Raw genomic sequence first — 27837 nt, forward strand, 5'->3', positions numbered from 1 at the left:
AAACATCGACTTGTCCAATTTTAGAACAGCCACAGTTTGTGGGGCCATCAACCTGTAGGACTGGTTTATCTGTTGCAGACAGCTCAGATCTCAGCCGTGTTTCCCGTAGGTCCATAAAGACGTAGTCCAGCGTAGAGAGGCTGAGTGAACGAGGTGTGGACTCTGTGGAGCAGAGTCATGGTCCCAGAGACGCTGTAGAAGCACAGACCCCCTGCTGTGTGGTCCAGGTAGACTCCTACTGTGGAGGAATCGGGACCTGAGACGAAGGTCGTGGTGTTGTTGTGTCTGAACGCACAACTTTTTTTGTAAAAATCAAAGACCCAAGAACTCTCATTGTTTCCAAATGCTTCATTTGCAGTGTTGCTGTGTTTGTATGAGACCGCGACTGAAACTCCTCCCATTCCCTTCTTCACCTCCCAGTAACAGCATCCCATCAGACTCTCTCGACTCAGGACTTGGTTTGTGACAGTGAATCTGTCTGGGTGATGAGGATAACATTGTGTTGTCGCCATGAATGTTACTTTTCTGTTTTCTTCTGACAATACAAGACGTGTGTTTGCTGTGTTTGGATCCAGTGTGATTTGCTGTGAGCACTGAAGGAATTCAGATCTGGTCTTGGGCTCTCATGACAGTAACACGTCTACGTTTGACACCTCCGCTAGGATATTTGTGCATTCCACATTCAGCACGCGCTGCATTTTATCTCTTGCATTCAACACAGCTGTTTCCACTACATTAAAGTGCTGCAGAGAATCTTGGTCGATCATTAGAAAGTATGCAGATGTATTAAGACGTGCCAGTGAGAAATAGCTGTTTAGAAACTGGACGTGATCCTGTGTGTGTGAGAGCTGCTCCAGCTCAGCCTCCTTTGATCTCCTGCTCCAGCTTCTCCTGCAGCTCTTTGACTCGACCCACTTCAGTTTCCTGCTGGGATCTGATCCGCTGCTTCACCTCACACCTTTTCTGCTCCAGGAGACGGATGAGCTCAGTGAAGAGCTTCTGGCTGTTCTCCACCGTCTGATCAGCAGAGCGGCCGATGGCCTCCACCTCCTGCTGGAGCAGCTCCACCTCCTCGTGTCTGTCCTGGAGCCTCTGCTGGAGCCTCTGCCGACTCCCCTCCAGCTCTCGCTGCCTCTCAGTCCTCTCTGCTGCCGCTGACACCGCGTCGTGGCCTCTGTGTTCGTCCACGGGGCAGAGGTAACAGATGCACTGCCGATCGGTCCGACAGAACATCTTCATGGCCTCGCTGTGACGGGAGCAGATGTTCTCCTGCAGCTTGGTGGACGCCTCCACCAGCCTGTGTTTGATGTAAGCAGGTAATTCATAGTGAGGCTGAAGATGTTGGTGGCAGAATGAGACCAGACAAACTGAACAGGACTTGGCAGCTTTGAGTTTGGAGCCAGTGCAGACGTCACAGGCCACGTCTTCAGGTCCAGCAGGGCAGAGATCAGCAGCAGCAGCAGCAGCTTGGAGTCCAGTCTTCTTCAGCTCCTCCACTAAATCAGCCAACATGGTGTTTTTCACCAGCGCAGGTCTGGGAGTGAAGCTGTGTCTGCACTGAGGACAGCTGAGCAGCTTCTTCCCCTCCTCTTCATCCCAGTGGCTTTTAATGCAGGTCATACAGTAACTGTGTCCACAGGGAATAGTCACTGGCTCCTTCAGTAGATCCAAACAGATGGAACAGGAGAACATTTCCTGGTCCAGATGAGGTCCTGGCTGCGCCATTTCAGCCGCCGTTGGTCGATGACTGACTTTCTCTTTCTGAGAAATGAAACTAGTTCTACAGGTGTTTCTGTTGTGGGCGGAGTCTGTCAGCAGTAATGTCTGCCACCTGCTCAGACTGTAGATCTGAGGATTCCAGAAGCACAGGAGGAGGAGGAGTCTCAGGGTGACACACTTTCAATCGTTTCTTTTGCATCTGACAGTGTGTCTGTTAAACAGAGTGATCAGAGAGTGTGAAATTAAAAGGTATTTAGGATAAAAGAAATAAAAATGGTGACAACAACTGAGATAACCTCTTTCCCAGCGGACTGCAAAACAAATGAGCTGTACATGTAGTGAAAGACAAGAGTTCAGCTTCCTGCTGTTTCCTCCTGCTGCCACGTGGAGGCGCTGCTGCTTCGCGTTTCCTGCGCTTCTTCATCTGAACAAAAGAACATTAAAAGCGTGTAATTCAGTGAATGATGAGCTGATGATCAACAGACAGTAGTTCATAAAGTCTGCTTCACGTCTTAATGATCATGTTTATTATGGTTCACTCAGTTGAAGCTGATTGCATCAAACTTCACGCTGCCTCTCAGACTCGCAGACAATGAGACGTTTTCAGATTTCCTGGGATGATAAACATCCACAAACAGTCAGAGGACATTTATAACACTGGTTCCTAAAGAACCCAGTGGACGCTCCGGTTCTGCTATGAACAGTCAGTATGAATGTAATGTATAAATCTGTTCATCAGTCAGTGGATCATTGTTTATCTAAACTTCTGCTTCCTCAGAACAGCATTAACATATTATTATCAAATTTTATTTTTACCATGTGACTAAAAATATACCTCATTAGCATATTGTAGCTCTGAGCTACAGCACAGGCCTGATATCATCTCCCAGTCTGTCAGGAAGGAAACCACCAGTAAATATTTAATCAACGATTTGATTCGCATTTCAAATATTCATGAAATCTAATCAACTTAATCACAGTGTGATCGTTAGTCACAGCGTAATGAAACACTTTCACTGGAGCGTGACCACGGAGCCTTTACAGAAAACACAATGCAGCACACACATGGCGCCAAGGTGGAGTAAACGCATTTACTCCCCTTTAAAGACCCTCAGTGAATAGAAACACACAGGAAACACGAAAAAGAAGAAGTAGAGAAGAAGAAAAGAAAGAAAAACGAAAAAGAAGATGATGATGATGATGATGATGGCTGAGAATCAGCTGCACTTAAACCAGACAGTCAAGTACAGAACACTCAATGCAGACTTCACACTGTTGTGTTCAGGAACAGGGGCTTCGTTCGCTCAGAGCTTCCATTAAAGCAGATGTGGGACAGATGTGGCGCCCCTCACAGAGTTGATGGGTCCAGACATTTACACATCAGGATCTGGCAACCGTCAGCACTCAAATGTAAAGCCATGAGCCTCACAATGAGCAGTAGCCACTCTATTATTATTATGGCCTGCTTCTGTCCCCCACACATGTTCATGTCTGTAGCCAGTAAAGGCCAGTGTGTGTTAAACTCTCCTTCACGTCATGAACTGCTTGAATCTTCAGCTTGGATCCCACACAGGTTAATGTGTGGCCCGAGGAGCCGGGCTCATGGTGGCGCCACTCCACCGGTGCCGCCCGTGGGCTCGCAGCCATCAGAGCAGTAATAGCTCTCCTCTGCCCGGCGCCCGCCTCACACAGAACCAGTGCCCACAAACAGTTATGATTTTTAGCCCACTATTGCACCAATAAAAACTGCAATAAAAGTGTTTTGTAAACATCTTATGGTCAAATGTTCAGGCCTCTTAGACGTTATGGACGAAAACAGTAAAATCTCATCAAAGCTGCTTTAACTGAGTGTTTGACCATTCGAGGGCAAAACTAAAGCAGAGGAAGGACTTCTGGAGCCACAGACTGAGACGAGGCCGGTTTTTGAGTGACTGCACAAACACACGAAAGACAAATGATACCGATCAGCAGTTTGACAAAGGGATTAACTCATTACCTGCAAACAAAGAGGGGAAGATTATGCAAAGAGGGAAAGAGCTCAAATAACATTAAAGCAGTGACGACGACAACCATCATGACAACACGATTCACAAGTAAAAGTCTAGAACGCAAACGCAGATGGTGTTTGTGTGTCTGTCTGTGAAGCAGAAAACCTGGATCGTGGAGGAACCGCTCTGGACTCGGTGAGACGTTACCAGCTGATGCCACCTGACGCGCAGCCTGAAGCTCGTCCTCCCCCGTGATGTCACCGCTCAGCGGGGGGCGGAGGGGGGGGGGGGTCCGTCTGTGAGAGCCGGCGCCGCAGAGCAGAGCTGCTGTCGGTGCCAGAGAGAGAAGCCGAAGCATGGAGAGGTCGGCTCAGCGGGAGGCCAAGGGGACGTGGAGGAGGAGGAAGAGGAGGAGGAGGAGCAGCAGAGGTGGGTCGCTGGTTCTGATGGATCATGTGTCCGGTCCGGGCTCAGATGTTTCATAGCTTTATTCATGGCAGTGCAATGAGTACGTGTGTGTAGAAGTTACTGGAAGTTATTGTGTTGGTACCGAACCTCTGAAGTCCAGTTGGGGAGACGGTCAGTGGCTCAGTGTAGAGTCGGTTCTGGTTCTGCTGGTCCGAGTCACGGACACTCACATTGTTCTCCGCTGGCTGATCCGGCTCCTCCTCAGTTACTCAAAGCTCACTAATCCGGATCCACTCTCGTTAATGACCCACTGGCCTTTTTTGTCCATGAATCATTAACAAATGGAGATCGTCAAATCCCAGCGCTCTTAACTACAGCGTCCAACAATGAGCTGCTCCCGGTGCCAGCTGTCGCGCTGTCAGACGTTCCGCTCAACTGAACCGACACGCGTTCTTCATAATTCACGTGGAACCGAAGCTCAGGAACAACGTGATGTGGAGCTGATGAAATAGTCGCAGGTGATGAGCAGCAAACAGCTGAGGAACAGACCGTTTGGGTCAAGAACCTGCTGGTTCTGGTCATGAAGGCCCAGAGGAGCCGGTGGCGTTCCTAATAAAGTGGTGCTCACACGTCAGCACCGGCAAACAGAGCTTATTCTGTTGAGAGTTTGATGGAATTACTGGTTAATGAGGCTTTTCCACTGGTTTCAGTCAAATTAGCAAACTGTGATTTTTTGGCTGCGACACGAGTCAGAACGACGTGACCGTCGTGCTTTCAGCGGATTATCGTGATCCGACAGGAGCAAACAGCTGCTGTCGGTCCGAGCCGCTCGGGACGGCGCAGTAGAACTTATGGGCCGTGTCGCTGTGTAATCTCACTGATGGATCCTCAGTCTTCACGGAAACATTAACAATATGCTTTGTGGCCATTTGCCCTGATTGCAGCGACGCTCAGCGACGCTCGGCTCTGACGGGTCAGGATCCAGTTCCTGAGGCCAAAGTCTCAGGTCTGATGTTTCAAACGTCCGGCAGATCAATTATAATTCCCATGATGCCTGGCGGCAGGAAACAGGAAGTGTGTCCTCCACCTGAGAGGAGTTTGAAAACTATTTGGTTATTTGTTTTTCTCTATTGTTCAGCTTTAGTTCATAAATTGCGTCTGAATGAAAGCAGCCTCGTCGTCTGTCAGAACACTGCATTTAAAGCCCGTCTGATCTCAGACACCTCCAGCGCCGGCGCTGCCTCAGGAACCAGACGGAAACAAATGTGAATGTTCTAAAGACAAAGATCCGTCTGACTGAACCTGAGCCACAGTCCTCGTTGGGTTGAGCATGATGCCCAGAACCAGGCTGCCCTGAACACAACACCAGGACAGAACATGGTCAGAACCGAACCTCGGCATCTGCTGTGAAGGCGGAGAAACGGTTCCTAATGTTTGCAGCAGCTGGTTGTAGAGCGTTGTGGACCTGCCCTGGTTTCAGTGGCTCTGAATCGGTGGTTCTGAATCAGTGGCTCTGAATCGGTGGTTCTGAATCATTGGCTCTAAATCAGTGGTTCTAAATCAGTGGTTCTGAATCGGTGGTTCTGAATCGGTGGCTCTAAATCGGTGGTTCTGAATCAGTGGCTCTGAATCGGTGGTTCTGAATCAGTGGCTCTAAATCAGTGGTTCTGAATTGGTGGTTCTGAATCAGTGGCAATAAATCAGTGGTTCTGAATCAGTGGCTCTAAATCGGTGGCTCTGAATCGGTGGTTCTAAATCGGTGGTTCTGAATCGGTGGTTCTAAATCAGTGGTTCTGAATCGGTGGCTCTGAATCGGTGGTTCTGAATCAGTGGCTCTAAATCAGTGGTTCTAAATCAGTGGTTCTGAATCGGTGGCTCTGAATCGGTGGTTCTGAATCGGTGGTTCTGAATCAGTGGCTCTAAATCGGTGGTTCTAAATCGGTGGTTCTGAATCAGTGGCTCTGAATCGGTGGTTCTGAATCGGTGGCTCGGTTCTAGGTTCCCTGATCATGAGTCACCAGGTGTGAGAGGAGGGAGGTTAAAGGTTAAAGGTCAACCTGCGTCTGCATCGGCTCCTTTTGCTGAAGGTTACGGAGAGATTAAGCAAATCATTTGTTCTGATGCGACCCGGTTAACCTGCACTTAAATCAAGTGCCAGTCTATAACTGGGTGTGAGTAAATGGAGAGAGAGCGTCGAGCAGCGAGGGGCGATCAAGCCAGGGATGAATGAACCAGAAGATCGGAGGGTTTAACTGAGACAAACTCACTCGCTCTCTTTGTTCAGGCTAAAACAGACGGCCCCATTAGCAGCGAGCCATTAAAGCACCTGCCACTGCCTCAGCATCATCACATCCGAACCCACATCCACGTCCACACCCACGTCCACGTCAACATCCACGTCCACACCCACGTCCACGTCCACACCCACACCCACGTCCACTCCCACGCCCACGTCCACGTCCACACCCACACCCACGTCCACGTCAACATCCACGTCCACAGCCACACCCACGTCCACACCCACACCCACGTCCACGTCCACTCCCACACCCACGTCAACATCCACGTCCACACCCACGTCCACGTCCACTCCCACACCCACGTCCTCGTCCACACCCACACCCACGTCCACACCCACACCCACGTCCACGTCAACACCCACGTCCACGTCCTCATCCACGTCCACGTCAACATCCACGTCAACATCCACGTCCACACCCACGTCCACATCCACGTCCATGTCCACGTCCACATCGACAGCCACACCCACATGCGAACCCACGTCCACGTACACGCCCACGTCCACGTCCAAGTCAACATTCACGTCCACGTCCACACCCACTCACAGTACCACAGCTCAGCAGCCTCAGTGGAGGTGGAAGTTAATGCAGGCATCCTTATGTGTAAAACAAGCAGAACAGCTTCAGAACCAGCGTGAAGCTGCAGGTGGTTTCACCGTAGAACTACCACGTCGCAGGTGAACCCCATCAGACGCGATCAGAACCTTTGGCTCTGGGTCGACTGGCTGCTCTCTGGTGCTTTTCTGTGGGCTGTTAACGAGAAGCTCCCAGCGTTTCCCTGCGTCTGCTCTTAAACGTGAAGCGAGAAGGCGCCGAGTCCAGCTGTGAAGCTGTTCCTGTGTGTGTTTCAGACCAGGTCCACACGTCCCCACCCTTCCTCCGTCCCAGCAGACACTGGGGCAGCGGCGCCTCGTTGGCCGAGGACGCAGACGCTTCCAGTAAGTTCTGGTGGTGGGCCGTGACCCGTCACCTTCCTGTCCTCTGCCTACAGGTACCAGCAGTTTGGAGGTGAAGGAGAATCAGGGCGAGAGGATCCCGTCGGGCCGCGACCCGCTGCAGAAACGACACCCTCCATCCTTGTTCCCCCGAAACGGGCCGAGACCCAAGGAGCCGCCGGTGGGCCCGGCCGAGCAGCGCCGCTGCCGGCGCCGAGCAGCCTGGAGCCAGAAAAACGCGCTGGTGCAGCTCCACGAGCTGCTTCCCGGGCTGCGCTTCGACTCTGCGGCGGCGCCGGAACCGCTGCACGGGTCGGCGTTCTCCGTGTCCGTGGAGGTCAACGGGCGGCGCTTCGAGGCCCGGGGGCCCACAAAGAAGCGGGCCAAGCTGAGGGCTGCCGAGCTGGTTCTCCGCTCGCTCCAGGTCCCTGGGGTCTCCCAGGCCTCCAGGACTCTGGACGGAACCCACCCCCCAGAACCCGCCCTGCGCTGCGGCACCGCTGAACAGCGCCACTGGTACCAGCGCAGGCAGCTCGTCCGACTCGCCCTGGACTGGGTCTCCCCGGGTCCAAACGCAGCCTCACTCGTGGAGCAGCTCGGTCCAGTGGCGCTGCTTGACCAGCTGTGCCCAGGGCTGCGGTACCTGTGCCTGAGCGAGCGGGTTCCTGGCCGGCCCGTCAGGAGGTTCGTCATGGTGGTCCGGGTGGACGGACGCGTGTTCGAGGGCTGCGCCCACAGTAAAAGACGGGCCAAAGCGCTGGCGGCGGCGGCGGCTCTGAGGGCTCTGCACGGCCGCAGTCTGGGTCCGGAGAACGGGCTGCTCCAGGACGGCAGAAGCGGACATCAGCTGCCTCAGGTCGGTGGGAGCCGGCGCCTGGACTCCTCCAGGCCCAAACAGCCCAGTGAATGTTTGTACGGTAGCTTGATCAGACGTGCGCTGCGGGCGCTGAGTTCATCTCCTGCTTCTCTAAATGCGGCGCTGCCAAATGGGCCGCGCCGCATCAGCGAGGCCATCGAGCCCCGAGGCCTCTGGCTGCTGCCCTGCTCTGGCTGTGGCATCCAAACGCCTCCGCCGTGTCTTTATGGACACAAGCAGATCCGTCTGAACATCTGACAAGCAAAGGACCATCAGAGTCAGACAAACAGATGCAGCATTAAACGCTGGGAGACGAGTCTGCAAAGGCTGAAAACCAGGTTTTTCAGCTTTTCAGGGCCCATCTGTCTGCCTGTCTGTCTGTCTGTCTGTCTGTCTGTCTGCCTTTATGTCTGTCTGTCTGCCTTTCTGTCTGTCTGCCTATATGTCCGTCTGTTTGCCTGTCTGCCTTTCTTTATGTCTGTCTATCTGCCTGTCTGTCTGTCTGTCTGTCTGTCTGTCTTCCTGTCTGTCTGTGCCTTTCTGTCTGTCTGCCTATATGTCCGTCTGTTTGCCTGTCTGCCTTTCTTTATGTCTGTCTATCTGCCTGTCTGTCTGTCTGTCTGTCTGTCTTCCTGTCTGTCTGTGCCTTTCTGTCTGTCTGCCTATATGTCCGTCTGTTTGCCTGTCTGCCTTTCTTTATGTCTGTCTATCTGCCTGTCTGTCTGTCTGTCTGTCTTCCTGTCTGTCTGTGCCTTTCTGTCTGTCTGCCTATATGTCCGTCTGTTTGCCTGTCTGCCTTTCTTTATGTCTGTCTATCTGCCTGTCTGTCTGTCTGTCTTCCTGTCTGTCTGTGCCTTTCTGTCTGTCTGCCTATATGTCCGTCTGTTTGCCTGTCTGCCTTTCTTTATGTCTGTCTATCTGCCTGTCTGCCTGTCTTTCAGCCGCTGTGATGCATTTATGAACGTTACAGCACATTAGGGCAGGTGGACTGAACCAAGGAGGCGGCGTGAAGAGCATAATAATGTTTAACACACTCATTACACACGACCTTGTGCCACAGTTGCCCAGAAAACGCTGCAGAGACTTTCCCTCAAAGCAAGTTTTAATGAAGTACAACATGAGAAACACTCTGACCTCTGACCTCTGCCCATCTGCGTCCAGCTTCCTCTCATCAGCTGATTATCTGTTTCCTCTTCAGGTTTTCTCTGAGGCCATTTTCCACCTGGTGAGAGACAAATACTCAGACCTGACACACGGCGGCTTTTCCCACAAGGTTCTGGCAGGGATCGTTCTGACCCAAGGTGAGTGGTCCAAAGCCGGTCAGAACCGTTCAGAAAACACCTGAACAACGAGGCAGGAAAGGCCTCGTTGTTCCGGTGTCTGTGGAGGAGACCAAAGCTGGAGCTAAAAGCAGCTGAAGGTTTTATAGAAGTTGACTCCTGAGCTGAGCCACGTGTTGACAGACTCCAACAGGACGACGGCTGATGCTCCTCCAGCCTCAGCTCCTCCATCTTTACACTCCTCCACCCTGTGGCTCCTCCATCTCATTGCTCCTCCACCCTGCAGCTCCTTCTTCCCATCGCTCCTCCATCCGGTTGCTCCTCCAATTCATTGCTCCTCCAGCCTGTCGCCCCTTTAGCCTTTCGCTCCTCCATCTTATTGCTCCTCTATCCGGTTGTTCCTCCATCCCGTTGCTCCTCCACCCTGCAGCTCCTTCTTCCCATTGCTCCTCCATCCGGTTGCTCCTCCATCTCATTGCTCCTCCAGCCTGTCGCTCCTCCACATATCCTTCCACTAGACGTCAGAGCCGGTTAACGTTTAACGTTGAAGGAGTCACACCAGCTTCGGTCTGTGCTCCTCTAATGTGGCTCCTTCTCCTCCTCTCTACGATAGGACTGGACCTCGCATCGGCCCGGGTCGTGTCTCTGGCCACCGGCACCAAGTGTCTGGACCCGGACAGCGCGGGCGAGCGCGGGTCGACTCTGAGCGACTGCCACGCTGAGGTGATCTGCAGGAGGGCTCTGCTGCGGTTCCTGTACGCTCAGCTGGAACTGCTGCTCTGGTACCGACACGCACAACATTAGAACCTCTATGGTCCAAATCTGAGACTTCACCTAAAGCATCAAGTGCTTATTTATCTCTTAATGATGATGGATCCATTCAGTTAACGTCGTCTTTATTGCTTCATTTCATCTTGTTTTTATTTATTTTATGGTTCCGTCTCCTGTCTCTCTCTGGTTCCGACTCTGGTTCCGTCCGCTGCCTGAAGTCCATCTGCTGACTCTGAGGAGGGTTCTGTCTTCGCCCCAGATGAAGCTTCTGGACGCTTCCGCCTGCGGAGCCACGTGCGCTTCCACATGTTTGTCAGCTCGTCGCCGTGTGGAGACGCCCGGCTCAGCTGTCCCTACGAGACCTCGGCCCGGCCCAAAACTCCTCAGTGTAAACATTCATTGTTATTGAAGGCGATAGATCCGGTTAGACCTTACACATTTGACTGAACTGGAGCAAATGTGGCCAGTTGAAGTGAGAGAGGCGGAATCAGCGTCACTATAATGAGCAGTCAGCTGATGAATTAGCAGCAGGTTCTGCTCCGGGTTCAGTTTGATCCAGATGAACAGGAAGCTGCAGGTTGAAGCCACTGAAGACCAGAGATTGACTGCTCTTCCTCCAGACTGGACCACGAGGTAACGGCGTGTCTGTTCTGTCAGGTCCCAGCAGGTTCCGCTGGCACCTCAGAGTCAAGGCCAGCGGCGGCGAGGGCACGCGCCGGGCGCCGGGCCGGGACGGCCCGTCCAGCATGTCCTGCACCGACAAGATGGCAAAGTGAGTTGTGACGGGACCCCACAGAAGCGTATGTGTGGTTCTGTTTGTAGCAAAGTGGACGTCCTTGTTCCTTTTAGGACCATTACATTCAACAGAGCCGTGGGTGTGAAGCCCAAACGTACTGAACCCGTGTCCACAGGTGGAGCGTGGTCGGCCTGCAGGGGGCGCTGCTGTCTCGCCTGGTGGAACCCGTTTACCTGCACAGCCTCACGGTGGCCACTCTGAGCCACACGGGTCACCTGGGCCGGGCCATGGCCCGTCGTCTGGCACCGGTCAGGCACCTGCCCTTCCCGTACCGACGCCAGCAGCTGATGCTCGGCAGTGAGTCCAGTTCCTTTACCAAAGCCGGTGGTTCGGAACCTTTATGCCACTCACCAGTGGATCTGTGTGTGTCTGCACAGGTCTGAGCAGCACCGAGGCCCGGCCCACAGGGAAGGCCCCAAACGTCAGCGTGAACTGGACCCTAGGTGATGCAGGACTGGAGGAGATCAGCACCTTGACCGGAAGGAGGACCGGGTCAGGAGGACCGTCCCGGCTCTGCAGGCGCTCCCTGATGGCCCGCTGGCAGAGGCTCCAGCAGCAGGTGGGTCAGAACCCAACTCACCAGGCCTGCACCTCAGGACCAGACAGGCAGGTCTGCCCGGTTTAAGGTTCACATGGAAAAATTGGGTTCTGAGCTCATTTGAGCTGCGTCTTGAGCATCAGCTGCGTTATACTATTTTAATTAGCAGTGGATTAGTTTTCACTATGAGGATAAAACATTAATATTATGGGATGTTGAGAGCAGCTTTGAAAGTTTGATGGATGCGTAATTATTTACAGAACAACTGGGATCAGTGTTAGAGACAAACAGAGTCTGAGCCGAACCCTCAGCTGACAGTCCGAACCCGCGCCATCAGTCGACTCTGGCTTTAATTTCAGGTGTGATGGTGTCCCTGAACGCATCACAGACGACCGGCTCTGTGCGTCACGTTGCGGTTCTGATCAACCCGACTGTCTGTTCCTTTCAGCTCAGCGTTCCAGCCGCAGAAGCTCCAGCTGTGACGTACGCTGCGTCCAAGGCGGCTGCTGGACGGTACCAGACGGCGGTGCAGCGGTTCGGTTCTGGGCTGCAGAGTGCAGGTCTGGGAACGTGGCTCAGGAAAGCTCCAGAACCGACTTACCTTAGTGTCGCTGGGCAGTAGTGTGTCCAGCTGGTCTCCCACACCTCAGGAGCTCGGTTCCGCCCACCTCTGTTCAAAGCTTTTCCTGTTTTACTTAATAAACGTAGAGAACATGGCCCTCTTCCTCAGACTCGGGTTGTTAGAATAAACCAAACCCGTGACGTACCTTTAAACCTATCGTGAGAGTCTCTGACCCGACAACCAGCTGCTGGTTCTGGTGTCTCGTTCTGGTCCATGCAGTAAAACATGAAGATGTGGCGCCACCTACAGGTAAACAGAGCCTGGAGACGCCAGGGACCTTTACTGTCACCGCCCTTTGACTCTGTCACTACGTAGGCAAGACTATTTTTCCACAGCAAATAAACCCTTTGTGTAGATTTGTGCTTCTTTCTTCTAAGTTTGAACTGTGAAACCAACACAAACATGAGATCATCAGGAACACGTGGGAACAGCACAGGTTTATTGTGGTTTTACATTACGGTTTCATGGACACCTCACATGGAGCCACATCTCTGAAGGGGGCCGCGGCTTAAACGGTGAAGACGTTGACCTCATCCACCTCACAGGTCAAAGGTCACAGGAGAGCGGCTGACGGCCTCGTCACACCTTCCTCCAACCCGTCAGGTTCTGAGACGTAACTAAAGCTACACCTACAACCGTTTTGTACAGGACTGTGCTCATGCAGCAGCTACACAGCCATCAACAGTCACGCTTTGTATCCTAGCAACAACACTGATTGACATGAAGCAGACGTTATGCTAAGACACTAAATATTAATAAACCTCAGTTCATGGAACCACTGTTACTAGAGCCACAGCGCATTGTGGGTAAAATCATGTGGCAAGAAATGATCTATGTTGTATGACAACTACTGATTTTAAATTTGAGCCACGTGAACCTTTACCCAGAATGCACTGCAACGCATAGAACAATGACCAAGGAATAACAGACATGTTCCTGACAGCTGGAACCGCTGCACAGGAGACGCAGCTCCATGAAATCCTACCGGCATCTAATTTCTCTGCTCAGACTATTTACATAAAGGCAAAAACAAACGATGTAACAGCTGTTGGTTCCATTTTAACGAGGTGTGTTTTTAGCTCAGACACTGAAAAGGTTTCATTCCACAATACGATCGTTGGTCATCTGACAATAACAGAATGAACGTCTGGGCTCACGTTCGTTAGCTCTGACTAGGTTCTAAAACACGAATGGCCTACAGTCTGTACTGTCCCTGAATGCAGCACAAGTCAATTACTTTACACAGCTGATCGATGTTTATTAATGATTAATGAGCGAGGCTCCAGAGACGTGGGACTAATGATCAGCTGATCAGGTGCCAAACAAACCTTGTGGAATGAAAACCACTCAAAGAGCGACGCTTGAATCAAAGACGACGTCTACCTGATTAAACGTAACATTAAAACAAGATTTAGTTCCACAAAATGGTTTCTCCTGGATTGTTTTACAGAGACCAGGAACCAGAAGTGGAGGAATGAGTGTGTTGGGAGAAGCAGAAGGTAAATGGCAGATTGTGCACCTACATGAGCATGGAGCAGGAACCTGCAGCGCCTCACGCCAGCCGTTCTGCCTCCAGCTTTTTACGCTTGGGTTTGATCATTTTAAAGAAGCCACATCTCTGTTTGAGATGTAGAGACAGACAGAACCAGTGTGAAGCCCTGAGCTCCTGTAGGCTCATTTCTCCTGCAGCAGAGCGGGGATGTTGATGTTCCAGCCGATGGCCTGCCGGTCGAAGCCGCAGGTGAACAGGTTGCAGGAGGTGTTGTCTTCACACCAGGCGGAGCAGCAAACCATGCGCCGGTGACCCTACACACGACAAGGAGAGCTGCTGAACTCCGAGGACCCCCACGACGAGCAACAGGCCGGTAACGCTGACCGTCGAAACGGACCTGGTCCGACACATCGGGTCCTCCACTCACTCACCTGCCTGTTGCTTCGTGGGAGCCGGGCCAGTCGCACCCCAGACATGTCGAACAGCCGGACCTGACGATTGTCGTGAGGAAGAGCGATGATCTTCTGGTTCACAGACACGCTGATCCTGAAGGAAGAACGAGGGACACACTGAACACTGAGGAGAGGCCAAATACTGTGCTGGACTCAAAGGACCTGTGTCACCGTGGGGTTAATGGAGGTCACCCATATATTAATACTTAACTCCTGCCTCACTCTCATACCTGTTGACAGCAGAGTCTGTGCGGATGGTTGCTATGGGCGACCTCATGTTCTTCAGGTCCCACACTTTGACGGTGCGGTCGTCGCTCCCAGACACCACGTTGTCTCCCACCGTGAAGACGGCAGACGTCACCGTGCTGTGAAACAGATCACATGAGCTGAATACGAAGACGCTTCATACAGACAGAGTCTGAGCAAACGGGTGTCAGACGGACTCGGTGTGTCCCTGGAACACGTTGACGGAGTGGATGGACGGGTCTCTGAAGTCCCACAGTCTGAAGGTGGTGTCTCTGGAGGAGGTGACCACCAGGCGCTGGGTGGGGTGAGTGCAGCAGTGGGTGAGCTCCTGGTCATGGCCTGAACACACACACACACACACACACACACACACACAGAGTGACGTGCGGTCAGGCCTGGGCAGGGTTCTTCTATCAGAACCGGTCCTCCGTCCTCCTACCCGTCAGCGAGTGGACCAGCTCTGACGTCTCCACGTCGTACAGGTTGGCAGCCCGGTCCCAGGAGGCCGTCACCACCTGCTTGCCCCCCACCAGCCAGTCCGCGGCGATCACCACACCCTGGTGGCTGCGCAGCGTGGTAACGGGCAGACGGACACACGGACAGTCGTTGGGACCCTCCAGCTCACCGTCTGCCTCGTCTTTGTCAGAGAAGTCCACGTCGTCTTCACAGGCCGGCTGCTGCTGTCGTGGAGGGTCATGGTGAGGAATCGGGCCACAGAGAGTTCACGCAGTGACACAAGCAGCTGGAAGTGGGTAAAACTTACACTGACGTCAGCGACAGGCTGAGGCGTCGGCAGCTGCACCATGTACCTCCAGATGTGAGCCGTCTGGTCTCCAGAGGCTGAGGAGGAGAAACAGAGTCCAGTGAGACAGGGCTACAGTCTGTCTGTTAGCTCCTGGGTATTTTGTTCCAGCTACCTGTCAGAGCCATCTGGTCAGTGGGATGGAACTTGATGGAGTTGACTGTGAACACATTAGGAGACATTAGGATGTTAACGGTCTGACTGCAGCCACTTCAGTGAACACTTGATGTCACGTTACCTGATCCCTGATGTCCCGTATATTTGAGGAGGCACTTTCCAGTCTCGATGCTCCACAGCATGGCAGTGTGGTCTGTTGGCAAAGCAGAGCTCAGCCTGTTACCACTGTTCCTGCAGCAGTGGAAGCTTGAGGGGACGCGTGACGTACCTGCAGACGCCGTTCCCAGCACCACCGGCTGGCTCCTGGTGGCGCTGAGGTCCCAGATGCCGTCTCGGTGGCCCACATACTCCCGGACCAGCTGACACACCGCTCTGGACGTGGTCGCTTTGAAACTGGACACAATCTGACAGACGCAAACACAAGTTATGATGGAGCAGGAGGCCGGCTGCGTCCCTCACAGGGTCCCCACACAACCTGAATCACAATTACAGCCTCGAGGCAAATCTATGATCTTTTAATGCAGGTCAATAAAACTCCATCACTTCACTGCTAGTCTTTGAGAATGGCCTGGAAATGATGTGTCCACAACTATGTAGGGACCCTGGAGACGAGGGGAACCAGGTCAGAGCTGAGGGTCAGCAGGGTCTGAGTGGTTTGGCAGGAAGAAGCAGCAGCATTATTTATATCAGCTCTGGGTTCAAAGGAGGAATTAACACAAGCGTCACTGTTACTTGTTTTAAGCGCAGGTGCAGAACAACAGACCAGTCAACCCAGATCTGCCATCAACACAAGTATCAGTGCTTCAGACCCCATTTACCAGGATTACTGTCAGCGCAAAACTGCATAAAAAAGGGGGGGCTCAACATAAGAAGAAAGCAATCAGTACTTAGTAGGAGCTGCTCAGAGTTTGGTCAAAGTGTTTACATTAAAGATGGGAATGACACAAACTGGACTCGTGGTTCGTTTTGGGCACAGACCACTAAGCAAGTTCCAGCTGAAAGGAAGAGCACAGAGGCAGCGTCAGTCATCAGAACAAGAACTCATCAGATATTAAGTCAACATGACGAGCATCCGGGGAACCAAGCAGGGAACATACTTCACTCTGCTGAGTCAGGTGTGTTAAGTTGTTACAGATGATGATCCAGAACATAACTGAACAGGGGCAGCAAGGATGAACAACAAGCTGCTTAATGTGGCTGAAGCAACAGCGTCAGTGTGCAGTCTGCCAGAGTCCGTCCATGAGCATGTCAAGAAACGTGTCAAATGTGTCGGGTCACTTCTTCCAGAAAAGCAGCTTGGACCTGGTATCTGGGAAACACCAGTGGTGGCTCACATCATAAATAACTGGACGAGACCTTTAAACATAATCCCATCTGTTAACAGGCACCATTACGACCAGGCTCTGCAGACCACACACTCCGGCTTCACTGAGCACTGATCTAAAGCAGCTGAGCCTCAGGTGAAGGATTCCTCCAGCACCAGTACGTAGAAGCCAACAAGTGCCTAAAGTAAAACTAATGAGGAGCAATTGAAGAAGCCGTTAGTGAGATAATGAAGACTGGGTTTATCTCACACAGACACTCGGGGAAAAGCTCAGACTCCTACATTTGAAGGACCAAGTCTCTGGGGGAGGGAGTGTCGACCCCCCGGCTGGGCTGCTCATGCATATGGACACACAAGGGGGAGAAATCAGCAAGTTACCCATGAGTCTCCTCCCCACAACTCCCAGCTGGCTACGCTGAAGTTGCGGGATCCACCTACTCTGGCATGGCAAGAATTTGAACGTGGCTACAAGTGAAAGGGTGAAAAAGACAGCAGTTCTTCACAGGTCACATGATGGCGACGACATGATTCAGTCACCAAATCCGTGGTTCTCACAGATCTGAGCCCACGCTCATGCTGGCTAATAACCCACTGCTTACCTTGCTTGTGGAAGCCTTGTAGGTGGTCTTCAGCTTCTGTGACAGCTGGCTGGTGCTGTGACTCGCTGTCAATATGCGTCAGAGCGTGTGAACAACAGGTCAAACTACAATCATAGAATCTCATTTGTAGCATTGAATTAGGTGACATTTTGCCTCACCTTTCGTTTTGAGAGCTCCTTTGGCCAAATCTGCTCCTTCCACAGTCTGTCCCTCTGCAGCCAAGCGATCGTTGAGCGTTTCAATTTCTCTGCGTACTGAGACCAAGAGATGCTGCATTTAATGCCGGACGGCAACAACCCCGCACTGACCATGAATCATTCATTCGCCACTTCTTTGGCATCAGCACAGATTATATTACTTAACAGCAATTCCACCTACTGAAGTGATGCAGAATGAATGAATACTTCCTGTTTTTTAGGACATACATTCCAGGTTTTCTATGTAGAGGTTTTCAAATTCCCTCTCGATCTGACTGAACAGGTCCAGCAGGTTGCTCCTCAGAGACAAAGGCAGTTTGGAATCCTGCAGCCAGAGAAGAAGAGAAGGATCATCACTGAGGAGAGGTGTGTGGAGGCAGCAGAGCACGTAACAGCAGGAGGGTCAGATATGAAGAGGAAACCAGTGAGTACAGGCATGTAGCATCACAGCTGCAATGAAGACGCCTTGGCACTCGTATGAGACCAAGGTCGGATGTCTGAGCAGGACAATAAAATAATAAGAAAGCAACAACAATACCAACCACATTCTACTAAAAGAGGGAGGACATACGTGGGAAGGACCAGTGACACCAAGACGGAACAGAACCACAGCTCATGGGTTACAACATAACGTTATGACGCTTGTTCCAGCAGTAACGCATGACTTAAAGCTCCCTGTAGCTATAAGTATAGGGGGGGGGGGGGTCCACAGCGAACGTGGACGTTTGATCCTTTACTCCTCATGTGACCTGCGGATTGTAACATGAGGACATAGAGGACAGACAGACTGAGGTCACTGCGTCGGTAACTCTCATACTTATATCATTAGCAGCAGCTTCATAAAAATACGATGAAATTATTTACACAATAAGATTTGCCTTATTGCGTAGATAATTTCGTCGTTAGTGTCATTTGCTGTCAGTCTCAGAACTATCGGTTCCTAAACTGTCCGGTGGTACCTGCTTTGGAACTAGTTCCTGTGGATGTAACCATGTCTAGCAATAATCTAGCAAAACAAGATCCTGGAAAACACAGCTCATCATCTAGAACCTTATTGGTCCTAAGCTACGACCAGACCCGGCTCTAAAAGCTACTGTACAAAGGCACCTGCACCTGAAACTTACCTCCATTCTCATGAAAGACTCCAGATTTTCAGACGACTGAGACCAAGTGGGTCCAAAGTGAAAAAACAAAAGGTCATGAGGAAAGGATTACACTGCATGCAGCACCTCACCACATCCACAACACCTCTTTTCACCCGGACCCGCATGCACAACAACAAATCTGTCCACACGAGGGGTTCTCTGATGAGGCCCGGGTTCACAGCGCTATCAGATCCACAGCAGCACATCAAAAAGCAGTGAATTTGGAGAAAGTGGCTGCGTGACTGAGATGGAGCTAAAGGGTGTGGACAGAGTAATGACATCTCTGCCAGAAAGACAGAATCACAGAGGATGTTCTCCTGTACTATGCAGTACCTGGTGTCTGGGGAGGAACATGAGCTACCCACATTAACAGCAACATGTAGCTTTAACTGCTTAATGCCGCAACAACAGAAACCACCTAATTGGATTAGGCCAATTACAGACTTTGTGGACTGGTGCGAGCTTAAACACCAGTAAGACTAAGGCGATGGTCATTGACTTCTGGAGGAGAACAACACACCGGTGAACATCCAGGGCTCAGACATAGAGACTGTGGACAGTTTTAAATACCTGGGTGTTCACTTCAACCATAAACCGGACTAAGAACACTGATGTCCTGTACAAGAAGGGCCAAAGTGGCCTCCACCTGCTGAGGAGACTGAGGTCCTGGAGTGTGCAGGCCCACGTTAAGGACCTTCTATGACTCTGTGGTGGCCTCTGTGATCAACTACGCTGTGGTCTGATGGGAGCAGGCAGGAAAAGCCCGAAGAAGCCGGTGAGGAAGACGAGCTCTGTCCTGGGATGTCCACTGGACTCGGTGGAGGAGGTGGGTGAGAGGAAGATGGCCAGGCTGACATCCATCATGGACCGTTCCTCTCACCCACTGCACCCAACTGTGGGAGCTCTGAGCTCCTTCAGTGGCAGACTGATCCACTCTGTAGGAAGGAGCGCTACCGCAGGTCCTTTATCCCCACCGCTGTCAGACTGTACAATGCAGAGGTCTGACAGGCGCAAATCTGCACTCAGTTGTTTGATCACTTTATCCTGGACACTCTTTTTATTCGAAATATGTTTATTATTTTATTTTTATGCTCTTTTTTCTTGCAATCCTGCACAATTTCTTTGCTGCCTTTCTCTGGCTTCTCCAGCAATTGAATTTCCCCACTATGGGATCAATAAACTTCATGTATCTATCTAGGCTTAAGACTAGAGCACGCGAGTGCCGACAGCAGGACAGCACGACTCCTTTGTTGAAGCTGGAGATCCCCTGTGTCTGCTTGTGACCTCACCTGAGCCTCGATCATGTCTCTCTGCAGCCCAGAGCGTTCCTGCTCCGTGCTGTTGGTCCTGCGGATGGACAAGCTGTGGGACTTCCTCTTCTGCTTGGCCTGGCGAGAGGCCGCGCTGCTCCCGCTCTCCACTGGCATCCCTCCTCCAGAACCCCACGCAACCACAGTCTGAAGTACAGAAGAGCACAAAGGGTCAGAAAAAACCACAAACCCGGGTTCAAGTCCCTCACGCTGCAGCTCCGCTCCTCCTCAGATGCCGGCGCCGGACTTGGCCGCCTCCATGTGCGAATGTGTGAAGAGAAAGTAAATGAGTGCGAACCAGAGTGTTGCTGCGTGTGGAGGCTCAAAGCCTCAGCGGGACCTGAAGCTGCAACAAGTGACACAGAAACTGAGAAGTCTGCAACAATAGGAGCAGCTTTTCTTCCTGTTGCAGGACAAACTGAGAAGTACGTTTGTAAGGAGGAACAGAAAACCATCTGCCATTTACAGATCACTCGATTAGAGGACAACAGAAATCTCAGATTTAAAGGAGCAATTCATTCAAATACACAAATATTGGCTGAATGAACCAACTTACACATGAACGACCAAGCTTCAACGTACCTTCCAAATAACAAAACGCTGGACGACGTATTTTGCATAGACTAACGGCTGTTTTATTTGAGACTCCCCGCTGGGTGTTTGATTCATAACATGTCATCGTCCCACTGCAGGTCGCAGGACTCCATCTGTGAGCAGCATCTGACTCCGACGTAGGAACCTGAAGCTCGTCTGGCGACTGTCACAGTGAGGAGTGTGTGGATGACCTTCAGTGGTTTGTTTTCAGCGCCCGCGCGTCAAACAACCGTGATATTTGCCCTTGAACTTAAACGAAATGTCTGTGAGCAAGGACGTCATCTAATATTAAAATATAGTCTTTAGTCAAGACGTTAATAAAAAACAGCCTCGTTTAGACCCGCGTCCACCGACGATGCAGGATTTGAGAAAATGGGTCTAAGCGGGGTTGTGTTAAATTAAGAGGCCAGCACGAACCATCTGAAAGCACTAGTTATACCCAAATGATTAGATAGAGCTAATTAGTGACAGCGACCCTTAACCCGTGTTAGCCGACACACACCTAGCGGAGCTAGCGGTTACCGTTAGCAAACATGCTAACGCTAACGACCTTCCCAACTCACATCAAATTCTACGAAAACGGGCTTTGGTTCCGGGACATTGCAGGACTCGTCTCTGGTTCCATCGTCTGCTTGGGTGTCGGATAAGGCTGAGCTGGTTCGGTCCGGATTTAGCGTTGACAGCGGACGGGCTCTGCTGCGTGAGAGAAGATAACGAAGCTGCTTCCGGTCCGAGATTTTCGCAATAAAAGGCAACGCAGGCGGAAAACATAGTTTCATGGTTTCACGATAACCAAACCCCAAGAGCTGAAACAAACAGGAATTAATGGAAAGGCAGAACTAAAAAAAACAATCAAACTGAAGGCAATGTTGAGTTAGGATTGAGGTTTATTTAGCTCTTTGTTAAGCATTCTTTCAAATCAGGAAAAAATCTGTGCTTCATCAGAGGAACGCAGCACCTTCTGTGTCATGATAAGGCAAAAAGGTTCCCACCTCACAGCTGCCAATCACCCACTAATCAGATCCACTAGCAATCAGGGTGTCCCATAGCTGGAGTCTCTGCTTTCACATACAGTTCTGTTTTTTGACATCTTTCCACTCTGAGTTTGACATGAGACTTTATTAGAAGTAATCCTTTGAATGGGTTTCTGCATTTCTCCAGCAGCGTTACAGGCTGCGATGCCACAGAACCAGTTGTAACATACTGTGATCAATATTTTCTTAAGTACAGGGAAAGGTTTATAGTTTTACTGCACAGAAGAAAGACAAAAACAGACTTTGCTACACAGGAGTCCAGAAAGAGCAGCTTTATCTGTGGTCTGTGGAACCTGACTTCCTCTTCCCAGCCAGAAGATGTTTGGGTTTGAGGTCAAACACGTGTCTGTCGGACTCTCCCTTCCTGCCTTGGCGGTTCATGTCTTTCTGGGAGTTCTTCATCATCGTCTTTGCCTTCTTTACCATCTGAATAACACAGACGCATTAGTTAAACAGTAATAAATACACTCGTCAAACGGCAGCCTAATCTAATCGTTAAGAGTAAAGACCTTCGGATCTCGTAGGCCGGACTGGTCCCGTGGCGGACGGGAGGCGCTCTGGCTGCGGGTCCTGGAGGTTGGAGTTGCCGAAGCTTCACGCTTGCGTTTCTTAGCGACGCTGCGGGACCGCCGGGCCTGTTGCACGTAGTGGCTCTGAAATTGCAAAAAGGAAGATACTGATGAGCATCTGACCTCTTTCTGTACACAGCATCTGACCCAGCTTCCATCTGAAGGAAGAACTTACGTCATCCTTGTTGTTCATGTCCAGACCGAGGTCGGACATTTCCTTCTCCAGCCTCTTCCTTTCAACCTACACACATCAAACACAAGAAGCACCATCACTGCCAAGGTCAATGGAACATAGAAGCATTGCCAGGTGTGCCACTATGTCCGGTTCCTAGCGACCCGACCCGTCTGACCTTAGTGGCGGTTCTGGGCATGCGAGGCCCGTGCACATCTTTCTCTCTCGACTCCATTATCTTGAGGTTCCTCTTCTGACGGATCTGTCGGGCCAGAGCACGAATCTCCTGCATCTCTTCATCCTCGCTCTCGTCGTCGGAGTCATACTCCCCAGCTCGCTCCTTCAGCTCCTCCTCCTTCTCCAGATCCTCCAATTTCTGAGGGAGAGTCGAGTCATTTTTACAGGAGTAAATGCCGCACCTCACTAAACAGAGACCTGAGACACGACCAACCACTAGTCCTCTGATGTGAGAAGCCTAGTGTTCACTCTAACTCACCTTCATGATGTCAGGGTCAATGTAATCTGCAATGTTGTGACCCTCCCACACCTCAGGGATCTTATCGTGCTTCTCATCATCGTTCATCAGGTCCCAGTATTCTTAACACAACCAATCAAACACTGTCAGCTTTAGTTCTCACGCATGCACATTCACTACTTGAACCAAAACCTTCTTACTCTGCAGGTCTAGAACGTAGTCATCACCAAGCTCCATTTCCAGATCTCTCTCCTGTAAGAACAACAGTCAGAAAGCATCTGAGTATGTTTCTCCTGGTGTATGTTTACTTCAGTTTACTTAAGTCCTTGTAAACCAGCCGTCACCGGTTAACGTCACATTCAACATGTCGAGGAAAGCCTTTCGTACCAGTTTGCGTTTAGGTGCATCCACCTCCATGGCCTTCTTGCGCATCAAGGCTCCCTCTGGGATGAACGGAGGCCTCTCCTGACCACCACAAACATACAGTTAAACAAACACGCAATGGAGATGATGACGATGTTAAACAGCTGAAACCACGACGAAAGATGAAGCCACCTTCTCATCTCGCTTTGTGGGCATGGCCAGGTGGAGCCGGTTCAGAACATCGTGGACCTTCTTGCCCTTCATCTTGGCATCAACGCGATGAGCCAGGAGCCGGTCACAGGCCTGAGAACACAAGACCAGGAAAGAATTACAACCACTAAAGCAGTGCAGGAGACAAAGACAGAAGGAGCCCGACAGCACCGCACCTCACCTCAGTTTTAACCTGCATGACTCCCTCCTCAGTCAGAGTGCTCGTCTCAATCACAGGGACGCCCTCAGCAGCCAGGTCTGCAAAGATTTTCTGGAAACAACCATCCAAGAATGAGCCATGAGGTGAAGTAAATCCCACTGATAATAAACATTTGTGTGATGTCCTCATAACCCACCTGGTTCTCCTCGGTTAGCTCGATGATCTTCTTCACGTCGCATTTGTTGGCCACAATGATGAGCGGCTGCAGGAAATAACAAAGCTGCGTCATGTCAACTGCAATGTTTGACATTGTTAAACCAAGTATTTTATTTTAAACTGAGCCTGAACCTGAAAAATATGCAAATTTCAATCAATTACTTTAAATCAGGTGCTGTGGGTTATGTAATCAGCTTCCAGTATTTTTGCCACATGTGTCACCATAGTAATAGTCAACAGTTATTTATGAAATGTTAAAGTCAACATTTAGATGGCGGTGGCCTGGTGGCTCAGTAGGTCTTTCAAGCCCCAATGTGGGATCAACACACTTCAATTATTATAGATTAAGTTACCATTTATAAAGTCAGTACTGAAACTAGATTGCATGATAAAAATCTGTTTTCCCTGTGACCTTGTTGGTGAAGAGGGGCCTGATGCTGCTGAAGAGCTCCAGCTGCTCCTGCAGGGTATGGCCGCACTGCTCAGATACATCCATGACGTAGAGAACGGCGGCTCGCAGGTGAGCCAGAGCTGTGATGGCCTGCATCTCGATGGTGTTCCTCTCCTCCAAGGGGTGGTCCAGGATGCCAGGGGTGTCCACCACCTGGGTGCACACAGACCCAAGTCAACATCATCACAATCAAATCACGGCCAGTGACTTCATCTCAGGTCTCCGCCTCCAGGCAATAATTAACTAAAGACTGTGGTGTAAGCTTTTAGCAGCAAATTAACTTAAAAACGGACTTAAAAAGCCCCTCCAAAACAGGTCACTGCCTCCACTTCAGCTCATCACTAAAACCGTAATTAAATCAAGATAAAAATAAGAACTGAAAGTCTCCACACAAGAGAAATTACCTTCAAAATCATGCTCCATAAACATGTTGTAGGTTAAATTTTGCTACACTCATTAACGCAGCATTTTACCTGCCAGCGGAGATATCTATAGTCCATGTGACCCACAAACAGAGATTTGGTGGTGAAAGCGTAAGGTTGTACGTCAACATCTGCTCTGGTCACCTGGAAAAAGTAAGTTACACCAAATCAGAGCAATAAAGCAATAACATTTAAAACATCACAACACAAAGTTTCGGCACAGAAGAGTTTGAGAAGTTCCATCTACCTTGTTGATGAAACTGGATTTGCCAACGTTGGGGTACCCACACAGAAGCAGGGTCCTCGTGTTGGGGTCGATGGTCGGCAGCCGGGACAAATGCTGACGCACTAACAAAGATGAACAGGGCCATTAGTTAATTTAACCCACTCGTGTGGGACTGACCATCATTTGGTCAGTCACTAATAATGTACAAGCCCCCAGAACGCTCTCTTACCCTGCTCCAGATACTCCAGACTGGACTTCTGTCGTTTCAGGATGGTGCACATACGACCCAGAGCAGCTCTCTTCAGCTGTTTACACCGGTACAGAGAATCTCCATACTTCATCAGACGCACGTAGTCTTTGGCAACACTGAAAGGTTCAGAAAGACAAGACGTTTGTTTAGTTCTTTGGTTTGTAAAACGGTTACGTGACTCCGTCAACACATCAATAGGCAACCTACTTATCGATGAGGTTCTTGGCGATGTTTATTTGCCCTAAGGCCAACTTGTAATGGTCTTTGTCATACAACACATTCATGAGGTCAGCATAGAAGGGATGGATGTCCTGAGGAGGTGAAAAACAAGCACAGTTTACCAGCTTTTCTTGAAGCAACACGTTTTTTGGTTATGGTGCTTGTGTTTGCAGAGGGAGCTTCTTACATCGAGCTTGGGGAAGTCAGTGAGGATCTGCGAGAGGCGATCGTGGTAGTTCTGCTGGGTGAACTTCACCTTTCGCATGTAAAAGTGTCGGATACGGTGGATCTGGTAATGTTTGTGGACCACCGTGGGCGTCTTCCTTTGAGTTTTGGATAAAGTGATGTCAATGAATTCCTGCAGGAAGAGGAACAGTTCACAGGTCAGACTTCTTGTGAAGCTGGGACAGAAGAAAAGCACTACATGCAGTTTATTTAAGGTGAAGTACTTAATAATTGTAAATATCATTTGTGCAGAATTAAACAATAAGAACACAACTAAAATGTAAAGAAATTAGACCGTTTAAACTGTGTCTGGGTGATGATGATCCTTATGTTCACATGTTTAGTAAATCCATCGCTAGAGCCGTAAGTCTAGTTGAGTTTCAGGTATCGTTGACTTTCTAGACTGCAGACTTAAAATTCGTCTGTTTAAAGTAATCGCAGTGGCCAAAAGACAGAAACATTGTAAAGATTCGCAGCACTTTTTATCGAGATATCTCTGTTGTTTGACCCCAGCGTGGTATTTAAATAAACAGACGTCACTAGATTAAGAGAAAACAGGAGCATTTTTGTGCCTTGGTACAATCCAGAATCCTGAATAAATAAGCTTGCATCATTAGCGGTGTATTACACTTCAACGTTTATACCTTCTATATTCACGTCAAACAGTCATTGGTCTGTCTCCTGTCACCAAGGACTTACAACACAATAAAAACCTTTATAGATCTTTATTTCTCGGCCATCAGAGACCAGCTGGCTGTTTCTGTTTGCCCATCTTGAGAACCAGCCGTGACACGCTGCAGTGCCGTCAGAGCAGCTAGCACGTGTTTTCCTTCCCAGCAGAAACCACCGTGTTCTGTCTCTTCTTCGTCTCTCACAGCTGAGTAACAACGCGGCTAACACAACACCGGTTTAACGCATTGAAAACATGCCGTTGACCTCACCTTGGCGGTGGGAACCACCATAATCTTCTTGAAATTATAAAGTGCCATTTTGTTCGGACGCGTCGTGGTCCGTGAGGGCACGGGGAAAGGAAAGCTCGCTGTTCCGCTGGAACCGGAAGAGACGCAGAAAACACTTGAGTGAGCTTTTTGCACATCGCCCCCTGGTGTGATACTAGAGACACAGCAAAAACAAAAATTAAACCACAGCAACCATAAATATCTGCAGCAAATTGTGATCAAATTGTATAATATATTACCATTATGTGTGTGTGTGTGTGTGTGTGTGTGTGTGTGTGTGTGTGTGTGTGTGTGTGTGTGTGTGTGTGTATACACACACACACACACACATATATGTACATACACACACACATACATACATATACATATATGTGTACAAGTCGTCGAATACATTTAACCATATGAGTTGTGAATTCCATCAGCGAGACTGAGAAGTTCCTGGTGGTCAATGGTTCACTTGTATTCCATGTTACAAATACAGAGGTCCACTGAGCTCTAGGACGCTTTTCAGAAAAGATGTGGTGGTATTATGTTTTAACTATGTAGTCATTATATTATAGTATTTTAAACACTTGATTATTTGTTAACTTGTGCAAGAAGTAAGAAATAGTCTAATTGGGTGTTAAGAATTCTGTTACATCTGCCGCCACTGTTTCCGCCATGTTTGTTGTGATCCTCGGCGATATGGAAGCAGCCAATCAGCGGACGCAATTGCTCTCGACCACGCCTATTATCAGTGAACACAAGCGCGACAGCTTTCGCCCACTGCCAATATTGACCAATCAGGACGGCCTGTTGAGGACATGAGGGTGAAGTGAATAAGAAGGGGCGGGACCGCGAGACCTGGCCGACAGCTCCAGGTTCACTACTGCACCAAAGAGGGGACAATCTCAAAGGACATCTCACTCTGAAAGCAGAGCGCGTCAGTTTCTATTCAGTTTTGGTATCTACGCAGAAAAAAAAAAATAGCAACTCTACTCAGACTCAGTTTTTAAACATCTGACAAGCACTGTGAAGAATTTATTCTTCGTTTTATAATTTCTAAATAAGGGCATTAAAACATCAACAAATATACAATAAAAAAATAAACAGACACGACCAAACTGAGATGAGAAATTACAAAAAACAACACATTAACACCCAAATAAAACAAATTCACTTTCATTCTTCTTTAACACAGATTTTGTTTTGCTGGTAAAAAACGTTTTCAAACTGTGACATCTGGCAAACATGAGCCTGCTTTTGTGTGTTAGTACTGACACACCTTTGTACATGCTAGAATACCTTTCAAAAATGACTTCATAATAAGTTCACAATAATAATAGCATCTATTAAACAGATGCACATGAGCTTTGAATCAGTTTTTATATACCGATAAGGAAACGAATGTGCTTT

General features: G+C 49.9%; 4 protein-coding genes across 7 annotated transcripts; 1 reads left to right on the forward strand and 3 right to left on the reverse strand.

Moving 5' to 3' along the window:
- Positions 1 to 643: 643 nt before the first annotated feature.
- On the reverse strand, positions 644 to 1817 carry LOC114844186 (E3 ubiquitin/ISG15 ligase TRIM25-like). Its single transcript, XM_055503639.1, has one exon. The coding sequence runs from the start codon at positions 1723 to 1725 to the stop codon at positions 859 to 861; it is 867 nt and encodes a 288-aa protein (XP_055359614.1). The 5' UTR covers positions 1726 to 1817; the 3' UTR covers positions 644 to 858.
- LOC114844172 (double-stranded RNA-specific editase B2-like) lies at positions 1800 to 12569 on the forward strand. Its single transcript, XM_029131313.3, has 9 exons — positions 1800 to 4136; positions 7407 to 8206; positions 9405 to 9507; positions 10100 to 10268; positions 10476 to 10645; positions 10915 to 11029; positions 11169 to 11350; positions 11431 to 11612; positions 12040 to 12569. Exons 1-9 carry the CDS (start codon positions 4064 to 4066, stop codon positions 12211 to 12213), a joined length of 1968 nt encoding a protein of 655 aa, XP_028987146.1. The 5' UTR covers positions 1800 to 4063; the 3' UTR covers positions 12214 to 12569.
- Positions 12570 to 12631: 62 nt separating this feature from the next.
- Positions 12632 to 21239, reverse strand: LOC114844182 (WD repeat-containing protein 37). Of its 4 annotated transcripts, none has more exons than XM_029131343.3 (14): positions 21055 to 21239; positions 19877 to 20044; positions 17671 to 17767; positions 17404 to 17499; positions 17246 to 17310; positions 15591 to 15726; positions 15444 to 15515; positions 15321 to 15365; positions 15167 to 15243; positions 14843 to 15083; positions 14601 to 14742; positions 14388 to 14522; positions 14137 to 14251; positions 12632 to 14019 (listed from the first exon to the last, which is right to left on the reverse strand). In XM_029131343.3, exons 2-14 carry the CDS (start codon positions 20012 to 20014, stop codon positions 13888 to 13890), a joined length of 1491 nt encoding a protein of 496 aa, XP_028987176.1. In that variant the 5' UTR covers positions 20015 to 20044; positions 21055 to 21239; the 3' UTR covers positions 12632 to 13887. The 4 variants fall into 4 exon arrangements, with proteins under 4 accessions (XP_028987176.1, XP_028987177.1, XP_028987178.1 ...); XM_029131344.3 differs by having other exon boundaries at positions 14843 to 15080; positions 21055 to 21237; XM_029131345.3 differs by lacking the exon at positions 21055 to 21239 and adding an exon at positions 20480 to 20960.
- A 121-nt stretch (positions 21240 to 21360) lies between these two features.
- gtpbp4 (GTP binding protein 4) lies at positions 21361 to 26583 on the reverse strand. Its single transcript, XM_029131319.3, has 17 exons — positions 26425 to 26583; positions 25446 to 25616; positions 25247 to 25350; positions 25019 to 25155; positions 24811 to 24911; positions 24615 to 24707; positions 24103 to 24294; positions 23671 to 23736; positions 23496 to 23585; positions 23297 to 23407; positions 23129 to 23206; positions 22942 to 22993; positions 22763 to 22863; positions 22445 to 22642; positions 22270 to 22335; positions 22035 to 22178; positions 21361 to 21951 (listed from the first exon to the last, which is right to left on the reverse strand). The coding sequence occupies exons 1-17, from the start codon at positions 26470 to 26472 to the stop codon at positions 21799 to 21801; spliced, it is 1905 nt and encodes a 634-aa protein (XP_028987152.1). The 5' UTR covers positions 26473 to 26583; the 3' UTR covers positions 21361 to 21798.
- Between the last annotated feature and the right edge of the window lie 1254 nt (positions 26584 to 27837).

This window comes from Betta splendens, chromosome 17, assembly GCF_900634795.4.
Source record: "Betta splendens chromosome 17, fBetSpl5.4, whole genome shotgun sequence".
Lineage (NCBI taxonomy): Eukaryota > Metazoa > Chordata > Actinopteri > Anabantiformes > Osphronemidae > Betta > Betta splendens.